A 14,720-nucleotide genomic window follows, 5' to 3' on the forward strand; every position below is an offset into this window, starting at 1 on the left:
CGGAACTTTGTAACTAAACAAGGAATTATGTCTGTTTAATAGAATTAAAGAGAAAGTATTATCACATGAAACGAAGCAACTTAATTGAAAGAAATGTTTAATAAAGTAAACAAATAAATATTAAGCTTTTTTTTTTTTTGTAAATTTTGATACCCTTTAGATCATAATTGTTCTTTATTTCATAAATTACGGTTTCATATTTTTAATTGTATAATTTCTGCATGCCATCTTACCAGATTTAAACTGAGGATCTATAATCCGGAAAAATCAATAATCCGGAATCGCCGAAGTCCCAACGAGTCCGGATTAACGACTTTTGACTGTAATAGAAACAAGCAAAACAGCAGTTAAAAAATAGTTGCCATTTTATTGAAAATATGAAATAAACAAAACTGACTTTTTTGAAAAGATATGCAGTATCTTATACAATGATGAAAAACAATGCTGTTAAAAACATAGATTTATTTATTACAGTTATTGTATATCCTTCATCTTTTATTACAGCAAACTAAAACCATTTATTCTCAAATAAAAAAAAATATAAAAATTTCTTTGCGTGGTTAGATTTATGAAAAAATCAATACTTTCAGTTTTAAAACCCATATGCATAATATTTTCTGCTTATGAAAAATACTGTTTACTGAAACACGTATAATTTTTCTACATATGAGTAGTACTTTTACTGGAACATCTTGCAGCCAAATTTTGTTCAGTAACTTTTCAAAACAATGACTGATTGATTAAGTTGATAGATATTTTGTTGTAAAATGGAAATTTGAATGCATGGCTGAATTTAACAGCATGGCTCATAGAATTGCTGAACACCTGATCTTGATATTATGAAGAAGTGTTGATTGCATTTGAAGGAGGATGTTCAAATCTTATTCTAAATACTTAAATATGTTAAATTTTGGAATTCAAAAGACATTCAAGAGAAATATCTCAGAATAAAAGTTGTTACTGAACAAACATTATTGTCTTTTCTTTCATCTTACTTAGTGGAGGATTGCTCAATAATTTACTAAAGAAAACAAGAAACAGATTGAATATTTTTTAACAAGGTGATTTAAGAAAGCAATTTTATGCCAAATGTTAAAAAAAAATTGCATCACTTCATCAGGCACAGACATATTAAAATCGAACTTTTGTGCAATTAGAATCTCTGATTTTGGTTTTGAACTTTTTCATATTTATAAAATTAAAAAAAAAAAAAAAATACAAAAATAATAAAAAATAAATCAAATAACCCATTTTTTTTCCAAACCATATCCTTAGTCTAATTGTTATCTTGAACCATATATGCACAATTATTTGTATTATGATTATATTGTATATTATAGAGAAAAATGTAAGAAGCTCAATGAAGAGAACCATTCTTTTAAAAGAGGTCAATGCACAAAAATGGTTGGAAATCCCTGGTATGGAAACTGTAAAACTAACATAACATTTGGAGATGAAGATGTTTTCAGTCTTTCAATTTCTAGATGAGCAATACATTTACCGAGAAAAACAGTGACATCTCATTTTGAAATTTTCAATCCAATTCTTGACTTTCAGTTGAAGTGCAGAAGATATCCCACATTTTAGAATTACTCTGTAACAAGAGGCATTTCACGTTAACATTATTAAACCATACATACCAAATACTTCCTAATAGAAAGAAAGAAGTTTCCAGTTTAACTGTATCAGTTATATTTACATTTAAAAGCATAGTTAGTTAGTCTTTTTTATTTTTGACTCATAGCATTTTTTAGAACAGAAAGATAATCCTTTTATGACAGAAGATAGACAAATAAACCTATTTCATTTTAGTTATTGTTAAGAGATATGTAACTCAAAGGTTCCTGTTAGACTAAAAATATTTATCGTAGTCATAAATACATGTTGTTGCTTATGTTGACAATAAGCAAATTTTGACTTTTACGAATGATACTAAAACCAATGGCTTCAATATTTTGCACTAATATTAACACTATTTGGATCTTGCATGAAAAGCACACTTTTTAGAATTATCTGAACACCAGTGAATGTTTTGCCAAGAATTTAGCCTCACATCATTTAAAGTAGATGAATGCAATGCACATTTCACACTTCTTGACTTAAGGAGAAATGAAGAAAACCATTCTTTTTTGTGAACCCATGTGAGAAGTTCCAAAGTCCCTAATAAAGATTTTAGAGATTATACCTCCTGTAGTAGATATAATTGCTGGTAAAGCTTATGTCTCTTCCTTTTTATTTAGTTTGGACTTAAAAGTAATATTTCACATGTCCAGGTTTCCCACATTCAAAATACATATCTTCTAACAATGTTTTGCAGTATGCCTTTTCTTTTCACAATGGAAAGAGATAAGTTTCCACTGAGGAAAGAAACTGTGCAGAACACTATAGTTTCTTTTAACTTGCAAAATATACATTCTCTTTCAAAATGAAAATTATCATTAACTTTTGGGTAACATTGTAAAGAGCTTCCATACTTATATTATATTAAAGTCACATAATAACAAAGTTACATAGTAACAAACTCTAGGGTTATATTCACATTAGGTTGATTTTGCAATTTCTATAGTTTCAAACTCTGATGGAAGCAACATTAAAATGTAAACTGTTGTATCCAGATCACTTACTTCTGCCCCAGACAGTCATAAATCTGCTACTAATTTCTTCATTTCATCAAGATGCTGTGTCATCAGGACCTCAAAAGTCTTCTTTATGGTATCCAGGCTTTTTCTGGTAAGTACTTGATTCACTGCTCATTTAAAATTGTAAATATAATAAAGTTTTTCCCACATTTGCTTTGCTGACTTCTCCTTGTGCAATGATGCTAGAACTTGATTATTTGATAAAGACATCAGAAGTATATAAGCTTTCTTGCTTTTAACCATTTCAAGAAACCTTCATTGCATTAGGCTCTTTCCTAAAAACTGGTCTAGTTCCTTGGCAGTGAAATCTGCTTTAATATGTCAACACCTAGTAATAAAATTTATTCTGTTGAAGGCAATCATACTAGTCTTTATTACTGGCCATTGCTCATATACAGAATAACTTCTGAGCAATACAATTATTTATATATTTAGTTAAATAGCTTACGTCTTTGAAATACCATGCTCTTCTGTTAAAGGATAAAGAACTCAAAGGTTTCTGTTAGAACAAAAATGTTTATTTTAGATACACAAAGAAAAAGATGCAAAACAACATGAAAGATTTGATGAAATTAAAAAAAAAAAAAAAGTCAACAGTAATTGCTGTTATTAAGATTATCTGTTTGGTGCTATGCAAGACTGAACTAGAAAAACTGCATCCTGTATAGGTGTAGTTTTCTAAATTCCCCAGTCAGTATTAGTAAAGTTTCATACCTAAAGTTACCTAGAGGAAAGCTACACAGATATTACATTTTTTATATTACACATACTACATTTTACATATTACTCTAACAGCTATAACATATAATACTGGGTAAATGATTACATCCACAACTGTTGGTAGTTGATACCTGTGCAAAAATAAGCGCAAGTATATGAGTGTATGTTTAAAATTAAGTGTAAGTATAAGAGTAAATGGTTTAAAAAATGTGTACAATATATGTATTCATTTTTTATTTTTGGAATTTCCGTTAGCTTGAAATCAAGAGTACTGCCATCTGGTATACAGTCAAAAGTCGTTAATCCGGACTCGTCGGGACTTCGGCGATTCCGGATTATCGATTTTTCCGGATTATAGATCATCAGTTTAAATCTGGTAAGACGGCATGCAGAAATTATAAAATCAAAAATATGAAACCGTAATTTATGAAATAAAGAACAATTATGATCTAAAGAGCATCAAAATTTACAAAAAAAAAAGCTTAATATTTATTTGTTTACTTTATTAAACATTTCTTTCAATGTAAGTTGTTTAAGTTGCTTTGTTTTTTATGTGATAATACATTCTCTTTAATTCTTTAAACAGACATAATTTCTTGTTCAGTTACAAAGTTCCGCTGTTCAAGTCCTATAATTGCTGTGTCGAGAATACCGACTAATTTGTCAATTGAAATTTTTTCATTTTCAATAACCTCTGTCACTTTCTTCACTATCGGAAGTGAATTATAATGACGAAGAATTTGATTTAAATCATATCAAAGATGGGGTACATCGAGATGAAATACTACATTTAATAAGGAATTATAAGCCAAATAAAATAAAAACATCTGCCCTGAAGATAAGGATAGTGCTGACAGATCAACTTCCAATTCATTGTGCGGCGCCGACGCGTTAAAGATAAACAAAGTTTATATAAACAAACGTTAAAGTTTAGATAAACAAAGGATATGCCTTTATCCATTTTTTGTAGCAATTCCACTTTTTGTTTAATGAACTTCAAAACATACTTTCACTTTGTTGTTCATTTACATATTAATAAATATATATCAGAAATTCTATTTGACATAATCGAAAGTTCAAGCTTACTTTTATAAAATTGCTCTAACAGTCTGCAAAAAATAATAAGCCAGATCCAATTTGAAGATTAAGGAACAACACAATCTGCAACATTAACTGAAATAGATAATTAAATAATTTTAGCTTAGCTTTTACCGTCTGTTATACATTAAATGCGCACTTGTAAACATATTTTGCGCACGCACACAAGCATATTCTCAGCCGTAAAGGCCTTACGCGCATGCATCAATACAACGCATGCGTGTAAGTTTGAAGCTTTGAGGTCCGGATTATAGATCATTCCGGATTATGGGTGTCTGAATTAATGACTTTTGACTGTATAAAATGAGAAATAAACATTTTTCTGGGCATAAGAAATGGATTGTTTTTAATCTTTTTACTGTTTTTTTTTTTTTTAATCATACCCCACAAATACCATAGGCAACGAGAAATACAGGAAGAAACCTCAACCTGTAATTTTGATGGAAGTGAGAAGGAATGGATTACTAATCAGTCCACATTGTGTGGAAATAAAATAGAAACTGGCTGAAACTAAAAATATCTGATAAGAATATAACATACCTACTATTCAAATGAATCACTAACAAGGCTTAACTGTTATATATTTACATAATGCTATTTAAGATAACTTCATAGAAACAGTGAAGTATTTTAATAGTTGTTAAAATATGCAAATTATAATTAAAAAGGTTTTATATATTAAGTAATATTTATTTCATATCAGTACCTGTATCCACATCAGGAAATACCAGTACAGATATATTCTGATGTGCTTGAGGAGCTGCTACAACAAATATTCTTGAGATGTGCTGAAATAATGGGTCATATTCTTCTAAATCACCAAAAGTCACTGAACTGGGCAATTGTGGTCGAACAAGAACCATATGAGACTTCACACAATGAGAAAACGAACAACTGCAATGTAATACAAAGTCTTATTAAGACAAATCTGTAGCATAATTATGGCCTCTATGTAGTGAAATGCATTTTGGACAAGAATTATTTTAAATTGAAAAATATTAAATGTCATTTCTTGCTGTAATTTTTATGTGAAGTTAAATTTCTCTTAAGCTAAAAATAAACAAGCAAAAAATAAAATTTTATTTTGAAATATTACAATAAATAAAATATTCCAAACACTTTTTTAAAATTTCTTCTTCCTTTCTTTCTGGTAAAACATATAAATTACTAAAAATGTATACATTTCAGTATCTATTTTAATTTATGCAAAACTTTTTACATTGTTAACACAAATCTCAGAACAGTTTGCCTGAAAGGTCTGGAGGATTACAAATAGTACAGTCGAAAGTCGTTAATCCGGACTCGTCGGGACTTCGGCGATTCCGGATTATCGATTGTTCCGGATTACAGATCATCAGTTTAAATCTGGTAAAATGGCATGCAGAAATTATAAAAGTAAAAATATGAAACCGTAATTTACAAAATAAAGAACAATTATGATGTAAAGGGTATCAAAATTTACAAAAAGAAGCTTAATATTTATTTGTTTACTTTATTAAACATTTCTTTCAATGTAAGTTGTATCAGTTGCTTCGTTTTTTATGTGATAATACATTCTCTTTAATTCTATAAACAGACATAATTTCTTGTTCAGTTACAAAGTTCCGCTGTTCAAGTCCTATAATTGCTGTGTCGAGAATACTGACTAATTTGTCAATCGAAATTTTTTCGTTTTCAATAACCTATGTCACTTTCTTCGCTATCGGAAGCGAATTATAATGACGAGGCATTTGATTTAAATCATATCAAAGACGGAGTACATCGAGATGAAATACTGCATTGAGTAAGCAATTATAAGCCAAATAAAATAAAAACATCTGCCCTTAAGATAAGGATAGTGCTGACAAATCAACTTCCAATTCATTGCACGCTGCCGGGCGTTAAAGATAAACAAAGTTTAGATAAACAAACGTTTAAGTTTAGATAAACAAAGAATATGCCTTTATCCATTTTTTGTTTAATGGACTCCGAAAGATACTTTCGCTTTGTATATCCTTTACATATTAGTAAATATATATCGGAAATTCTATTTGACATAATCGAAAGTTCAAGCTTACTTTTATAAAATTGCTCTAACAGTCTGCAAAAAATAATAATCCGGATCCAACTCGAAGATTAAGGAACAACGCAATCTGCAACATTAACTGAAATAGATAATTAGATAATTTTAGCTTAGCTTATCCCGTCCGTTATACATTAAACGCGCATTCGTAAACGTATTTTGCGCACGCGCACACGCGAATTCGCAGCGGTAAAGGTCTTACGCGCATGCGTCAACGCGACGCATGCGCAGAAAGTTTGTAGCTTTGAGGTCCGGATTATAGATCATTCCGGATTATGGGTGTCCGAATTAATGACTTTTGACTGTATCACAATTCACAATTAAATTCAAACACTATATTTTAGCAAAAACTGAGACAAAGTTTAATTGCACACTAGCTTTTATTTAGCATATATTCTAATCTTAGTTCTTAGTTCCATAAACTGGACAAGACATCTAGCAAATGGCAGGGAAATGTTTTATTGCCAGGGAAATGTTACTGCCAGAGAAATGTTTTGCTATATGTCTTGTCCAGTTTATGGACCAATCTTAGTTTCATACACTGGACAAGATATATAGCAAAACATTTTCCTGGTAGTAACAATTACTAAGACTAATGTACACTGCACAAAAAAAGGGGGAGGAGCAACTATATATCCCGTTCTACTGGGTCAATTGATGAAATTCAACTTGCATTTTTCATGTCTCAAAAGTGCAACTTAGGATATATATTAGATTTACATATAGCGTTGTTCTAATATAGGTATTTTGACACAAAATCGGACTTTTTCTGAAATGGCATGCCAATTTGTTTCTGTATTTCGATTATACGACTCAAATTATGCCAAACTACCAAGTTTTGTAAAAATCGCACAAATAGTTTTTAAAAAATTAGCTCTAAAAATTCAGTTAACACTTAGTTGCTCAATGTTAATTGAATTTGATACATATTTATTAATATCTTTTCTTTATTAAACTTACTTGATTCCTTCTTCCAGAATTCAAAATTTAGGCTTAATCCAAATATAATTTTCATTTTTATTTATTTATTTATTTATTTATTTTTTATATTTCTAGGCCCACCTGAATAAAAAAATTATTTCCCCCCCCTAAGATATAATGAATTTACATATTGGAGCATTTTGAAATTTGGCATTTTTTTTTGAGCGATAATAACACTAAAGGATAATATGCACTTTGTTAAAATTATTTGAAAGTATGAACAATGACTTTTTTTCTGCTCGTCTAAAATGAAAAAAAAAAAAAAAAGGAAAGAAAATGGGTTGCTATAAATTAAAAAGTTCGCCAAGTGAGTTTTTGGCGAAAACTGAAAAAATGCGCCAAGATAAATTTTAAATTTCTCTGCAAATTTCGTGACAAATTTTACAAAATTTAATATTTAGGCAAAATTTGAGTCATAGAAATGAAATATGGGGAAAAATGCATGTTATTTCAGAAAAAGTTCGATTTTGTGTCAAAATACCTATGTTAGTACAATGCTATATATATAAATCTAATATATATCCTCTGCTATATATATAAATCTAATATATATAATAATATATAAGTCGTGCTTTCGAGACATGAAAAATGCAGTTTGAATTTCACCAATCAGCCCAGTAGAACAAGAGATATAGAATTGTTCTCCCCCCTTTTTGTGCGGTGTACATGCAGATTATAAAAGATACAATACACTAAACAGTACAGAAAATGGCAAAGATTAAAAAAATAAATATATAAAATTATATCATAGTAAATTATATGTTAAAGTGTCTTCTATGGATACAATAAGATACACGTGCTTAAGAATATAATAAGATACATGTGCAGTTTTTGATGTGAATCTTACATTACAAAAGTAATAAAAAATGGGTACTCATTGGTTTTACTGGTGACGAAAGGACAAAGGAAAAATTATTGCCTAATCTAAAAATCATACCATTTCCCCCCCCCCAAAAAAAACACTTCAAGATGGTGGAATTTTAACAAAAATATAAAAAAGAATTTAATTTATTTCTAAACATACAAATCCCTACCTAAAAAAAAAGGCTGCATTTTTTTAATTTTTTCCCAGATGGCTGTAAGCTGACAGTAGTAGCTAATATGGCATCAAATATATTATCATGACCTTTTTATACTGCCATCACATGAAATCAGCCAGTTAAGACTTGATGCTTGGCAAGTCCTATAGATCTGTTGATATCATACAAATCCATTAATGTCGTATGATTGCAGATTGTCCATGCAAAGGCCTTGTTTTTTCTAGCAGGTTTTTCACATTGTATTTGCCTACGGTTTCTACAGTGGTCCATAACTTCATTTTATGTCGATTTTCACAAATTCAGGTGATGTGTAAAATACTCCTTTCTTAGAAGAATGCAGCGGCTTAATTTTCGCTTGATGGTAAACTGAAAATTGTCTATTTTGAATTTTTTTTAAAGAAACATGATTATGTACAAGCAAAATATAAAAAATATTATTATTATTTAACCTTGGTTATGGTCTTGAGCTTGCTATATCTCTTGTAATAAATACCAGCAAATTTGGCAATTAAGAATTGGCTATCAGTAAAACCAATAAGTGCCAAGAGAGGTTTTTAAAATAAATAAAAAATGTATAAAACATTTAACATTACTTTAAATATGAATTTAAAAATCCATAATCTTCCTTTGCTCTGGCTAATTCTTTTAAAAATTTTGGATCTGTTCCATTCACCCAAGTATAGACAACATCTATAGGGACATACTGACACAACCTGAGAGGGGGGGAAAAAAAAAAAAACATAATTTATTTAGAACATTAATAAAATTCAAAATAAAAGATTTCAAGATCTCTCTAATACATATTAATGAAAAACTATTAAATTTATATTTAAAAACTAAGCTATATTTTCCCCTCTCAATGCTTCTAGTTTTAACACCAGGAAAGTAAAAATTTAATTGTGCCATACAAAACAGTCTTGGTTGGCATTCTGCCAAAATACTTAAAATCATTCAGAAGAGGCATTAATTATATGCAATAGGTCATACAATGGTCCTCTCTTTGCTGGAAAGAAGGAATTTACTATTGAGAGAGGGAAAGTCACCATGTTATAGGGTGATCCTATTGCCAGTTGTCTTTCACACCTTTGGTTCATATTTGCAGAAATTAATGCTAAGGTTCAAACAAGTATGCAAACCGAACAGCAACAATGGTGAATTTTTTCCCATAATTTCTGAATTTTATATGAACAGCACATATTTCAAGATTACTAAAAATAATAGAATATTTTTTGGCAGAAGCAGTTTTTTGTAGTAAAATAAATATGTAAATAAAAACTATCAACAGGTTTCCATACCATTTTAGTAGGATTTGCCCAGATCATGGTTGATTTAATCTGACATTTTCCAATATTGTGGTCTTTTATATGTCAGATTTAGTTTTTATTGCAAATTAAAATGGGATCAGTTGATAAAAATAAGGCATTAAAAATTTAGTGAAAAAAATCAAAAAGAGATATAGTAGTTATTTATTGCAGTATTATTATAAGTGATTAAATTACTATAATTAATTAAATAATTATAATAATAATTTATTATCCTATAATTATTACAATTAAGCAAATTCTTTTTTTTCCAGCATGTAATAATGCATATAGTTTAGCAAAAAGCTATAAAAGATAGAATAATTATTAATTATAATTTGATTATAATAAAAACGAGATGGACAAAAGAGATGTATGATCCCTTTAAGCAAGTCTATGTTCTGATCATACAGAAAGCTAAGTTCAAGATTTTGCAAAAGATGACAAAAACAGCAATATGCAGTCCACTGGCATGCTAAAAAGCTAAAATTCTCATAGAAGAGATCATAATCTACAATCACTCTGGCAAAAATGTCCAGAAACGTGGAAAGCCATCTGGGGGAGGGGATGCTATATGCATACATGGGTTGCCACATCAATATTTTTTTGCAGCTTTTCAGCAAGAACAGGAGTGCAGATAATCAGAAAGTACCAAAAGATTTAATGAAAGGCATTATATTGATTACTGTGATAGATAGAAAATTTCCGAACTAAATATTTAGTATAGACAAAAGTTTTTAATTTTAATAAAAAGGAAGATTGCAATGGAATTCACTTGAACATTGCTCATAATGCTTAATTACAGTAAGATTTAATAAAACAAAATATCTACTGGATATAAAAAGGTGTGAATCCATATAACAGAACTGCTTGCAAAATTATTCAAAATCAAAACATTCTTAATTTTAAAGCTTCTAAAAAATTAGAAAATAATATGCCAATTTAGAAACTTGAAAATAATATGCCAATACATACAATTAAACTTGTTTCAAATTTTCTTCCCGTCTTAAAATTTCTAAAACTGAATTTAATAATCTACTAAAAGTGTTTATTCTATATTTTGCAATTACCTACTTCCCCACCGAAAAGCTGCAAAAAAGCATTCATGATGTAATACAATAATATACTTAGACATGCGCTATGTGCGTACCTCACCAAAATAGTTATGTGGCAACCCATTGATGTCAAAAAAAAAATTATTTATATGGCAAGGCAGGTATGCATGTAGCATACATATGTTAAAGTATATGTGAATTTGCACTTCTGAAATTCAAGCATCACTTTTCTAATAAGCGTTTCATTTTGCATATAGTATAGTTGTTTTTTTAGAATTAATCTTAATGGCACTGTGAAATTTGACAGCTGATCAGAAAGAAAGTGTTGCAATTCTGTTGAAACATGGCACTTTGCCCAAGAACAGAAAATGCAAAAATTTGTATTCTCTGAAGTTATACTTCTTAAACGACTGGATTTAATGAAAATAAGATGTGAAAAATTGCAAGCAAAGCATTAGAACACAAGTTGAAAATTGATTTGAAGATAGTCAAAACAACCAATAGTAGCTTAGCTTTACATATGCTTCAGTATAAATACTGCCATTACTAGAAATTACATCGCATTAACTTTCCTTCCTCTCTCCATATTGTTTGTGCAGCTCTGTTCGCATTTTTCTTCCTTTGTTCATTGCATAATGTGATGCAGCTAAATTTTATAATCTGTGTAATACCCAGAGTGTATGTATATTCTAAATTACTGCAACAAGCTATGTCATAAGAAGGTATGTCAACCACGAAAAATAAAGAATATTATATATATGGCCTTGCCAGTCAGTGTGTTAAAATAACTATTTGCTTTATTTATTGTTGGCTGGTGTGCAATGCTTAAATTCTGCACAATGTGAAATTTGTGCAATTCTCTTATTTTTTTCAACAGAAACAGATAGCTGTGCAGAACAACAGTACAAAAAAATTACAGAATATCTAGAATAAGGTAACCAGTTCAAATTATTACTGATAATTCTTACCTCTTTTTTTTAAATTTTATTTTGTTGACTGATTGTTTTATATGGAACTCTTAGTAAGAAAGAGAACCATTTTGAAAATGGCTTGTCTTCAACATATTAGTTTGGTGAAATATTAGTTGTCGATGAATTTGTGAATGCTCTCTAAAATTTATGACTTGAAATTTCCGAACTAAATATTTAGTATAGACAAAAGTTTTTAATTTTAATAAAAAGGAAGATTGCAATGGAATTCACTTGAACATTGCTCATAATGCTTAATTACAGTAAGATTTAATAAAACAAAATATCCACTGGATATAAAAAGGTGTGAATCCATATAACAGAACTGCTTGTATAAACTATAATGCTTGATAAACATAATCATTATAGTTTATACAGAACTGCTTGTATAAACTTGAACTCTATAATTTAGTATAGACAAAAGTCATGGGGGTGCCAATAATCAGAAAGTATAATTTATTCTTTACAAATATATATAAATATACGGTGGTTTAACCGTAAAAGAATGTACTAATGTAGTCCTGAAGAAAATTATCACATCTCTCAATGGTCATCATTATTCTTTTGAACAAAATGAAAAAGCAATCAAGTGATCCTATTTGGCATCTGTCAATCAAAGCAGCTCTATTTCACATTTGCCAGCAGACATCATTTAACTACTATAACCACCTAAATACAGGGTAGGTCACTGTTATGATAGAAACGGCTTGCTAGGTCATCTATTGTTAGTGCCAATAACTCTGATCAGAGTTATTCCCATTTTTCATAACATTTTACTATTAGACCCACAGATTGCACTAAAATTTATGAAAATGTATTATTGTAAAAGAAATTTGTATAACACAAACAAAACTTTAGTTCCTTCTAGGAATGTCAGACATGGCAGGAATATGTTAAGCAAAAAATTTTAAAATTTATTTTAAGCCACAATCTTAATTTGCATAAAATGATATATGCCAAATAATTCACACTAAAGTAAATAAAGTAAAAATATAAATTCATATTTTGCCATGGTTGTCCTCTCTCCATTTTTGACCCAGAGACTCCAAGTTTTATGAGTTGAGTCTCTGGGCTGAATAGTAATTTTTTTACATGAATTATGCTGTGATTGAAAAGTTGCCATGAACTTTTATTGAGAGAAATGACAATTCTGTAATTTTTTTTTTTTTTTTTTTTTTTTTGTTTGAATTGAAACTCCTGAGAATTCGGTTTGGGTTCATTCCTTTATTGCCTGTGGCAATGGCAGTTAGAGCACTGCTCGGCAGACATGACCATCAATGTGAATGATTTAAGTTTCAGAGTAGCAAAAAAACAGAGGATGATATCAACAACTAAAGTTAATAGTAGTAACATTATTGGCATTAACGTTATCCACCCATTACCTTATGTATTATTTTTTATTAAAGGAGCACAACTTCATGCTAAACATAAATGTTGGCATGAAATTTAATTGAATGGCAGCAGCACTAATGATACATAAAGTTTCATGAAGAGAATAACTGTATTACATATATAAATAATCACTGCACAGCTGTTCATGACATAATATACACAGACTACCACTTTAATGCACATTTGGCAATTGATGCTTCGTTAACAAAAAACATCATAACTTTATTTGATAATATATGTAGAGTCATTATTTTGAAGCAGAAGACATGAAAAACGAGCAATGCCCTCACCGTGACTCAAACCTAGACTTCTTGAATATGCTTCAAGTATACTATTGTTACATGACAAAGGCATGCAGAAAGGAAGGAGAAAATGCCTTATACAGTCAAAAGTCGTTAATCCGGACTCGTCGGGACTTCGGCGATTCCGGATTATCGATTTTTCCAGATTATAGATCATCAGTTTAAATCTGGTAAGATGGCATGCAGAAATTACAAAATTAAAATTATGAAACCGTAATTTATGAAATAAAGAACAATTATGATCTAAAGGGTATCAAAATTTACAAAAAGAAAAAGCTTAATACAGTCAAAAGTCGTTAATTCGGACACCCATAATCCGGAATGATCTATAATCCGGACCTCAAAGCTACAAACTTTCTGCGCATGCGTCGCGTTCACGCATGCGCACAGGCGTTTACGAGAGCGCGTAAGACCCTTACGGCTGCGAATATGTTTGTGCGCATGCGCGTTTAATGTGTAACGGAGTTATACGCTAAGCTAAAGTTATCTAATTCAGTTAATGTTGCAGATTGTGTTGTTCCTTAATCTTCGAAATGGATCCGGCTTATTATTTTTTGCTGTTAGAGCAATTTTATAAAAGTAAGCTTGAACTTTCGATTATGGCAAATAGAATTTCCGATATATATTTACTACAAAGCGAAAGTATGTTTTGAAATCCGAAATCTGTTTATCAATTTCACGCTGCTCTGCGGCAGAGGGGGGGGGCAGAAACGTCATTATTAGATTATGATAGATTAGAAAGATTATGTCAAATAGAATTTCCGATATATATTTACTAATATGTAATTTGTATCTACAAAGCGAAAGTATGTTTTGAAATCCGAAATCTGTTTATCAATTTCACGCCGCGGATTGGAAGTTGATCTGTCAGCACTATCCTTATCTTCAGGGCAGATGTTTTTATTTTATTTGGTTTATAATTCCGTACTAAGTGTAGTATTTCATTTCGATGTACTCCGTCTTTGATATGATTTAAATCAAGTTCCTCGTCATTATAATTCGCTTCCGATAGTGAAGAAAGTGACCCAGAGGTTATTGAAAACGAAAACATTTCGATTGACAAATTAGTCAGTATTCTCAACACAGCAATTATAGGACTTGAACAGCGGAACTTTGTAACTAAACAAGAAATTATGTCTGTTTAATAGAATTAAAGAGAAAG

The 14,720-nt window shown here is 29.9% G+C and overlaps 1 protein-coding gene across 2 annotated transcripts in view; it reads right to left on the bottom strand.

Annotated features, from left to right (window-relative positions):
- Positions 1 to 14,720, bottom strand: part of Gnptab (N-acetylglucosamine-1-phosphate transferase subunits alpha and beta) — a 116,284-nt gene that overhangs the window by 91,653 nt on the left and 9,911 nt on the right. For both annotated transcript variants that reach the window (XM_085827727.1, XM_085827726.1), the window contains exons 3-4: positions 9,134 to 9,253; positions 5,164 to 5,351 (exon numbers count right to left, since the gene is read on the bottom strand). In XM_085827727.1, coding sequence (XP_085683853.1) covers positions 5,164 to 5,351; positions 9,134 to 9,253 — 308 coding nt within the window. The remainder of the gene's footprint in view (positions 1 to 5,163; positions 5,352 to 9,133; positions 9,254 to 14,720) is intronic.

The sequence above is a fragment of the Stegodyphus dumicola genome, chromosome 12 (assembly GCF_044657685.1).
Source record: "Stegodyphus dumicola isolate Sdum_Otavi_A_Nest chromosome 12, ASM4465768v1".
In the NCBI taxonomy this organism is placed as follows: Eukaryota; Metazoa; Arthropoda; class Arachnida; order Araneae; family Eresidae; genus Stegodyphus; species Stegodyphus dumicola.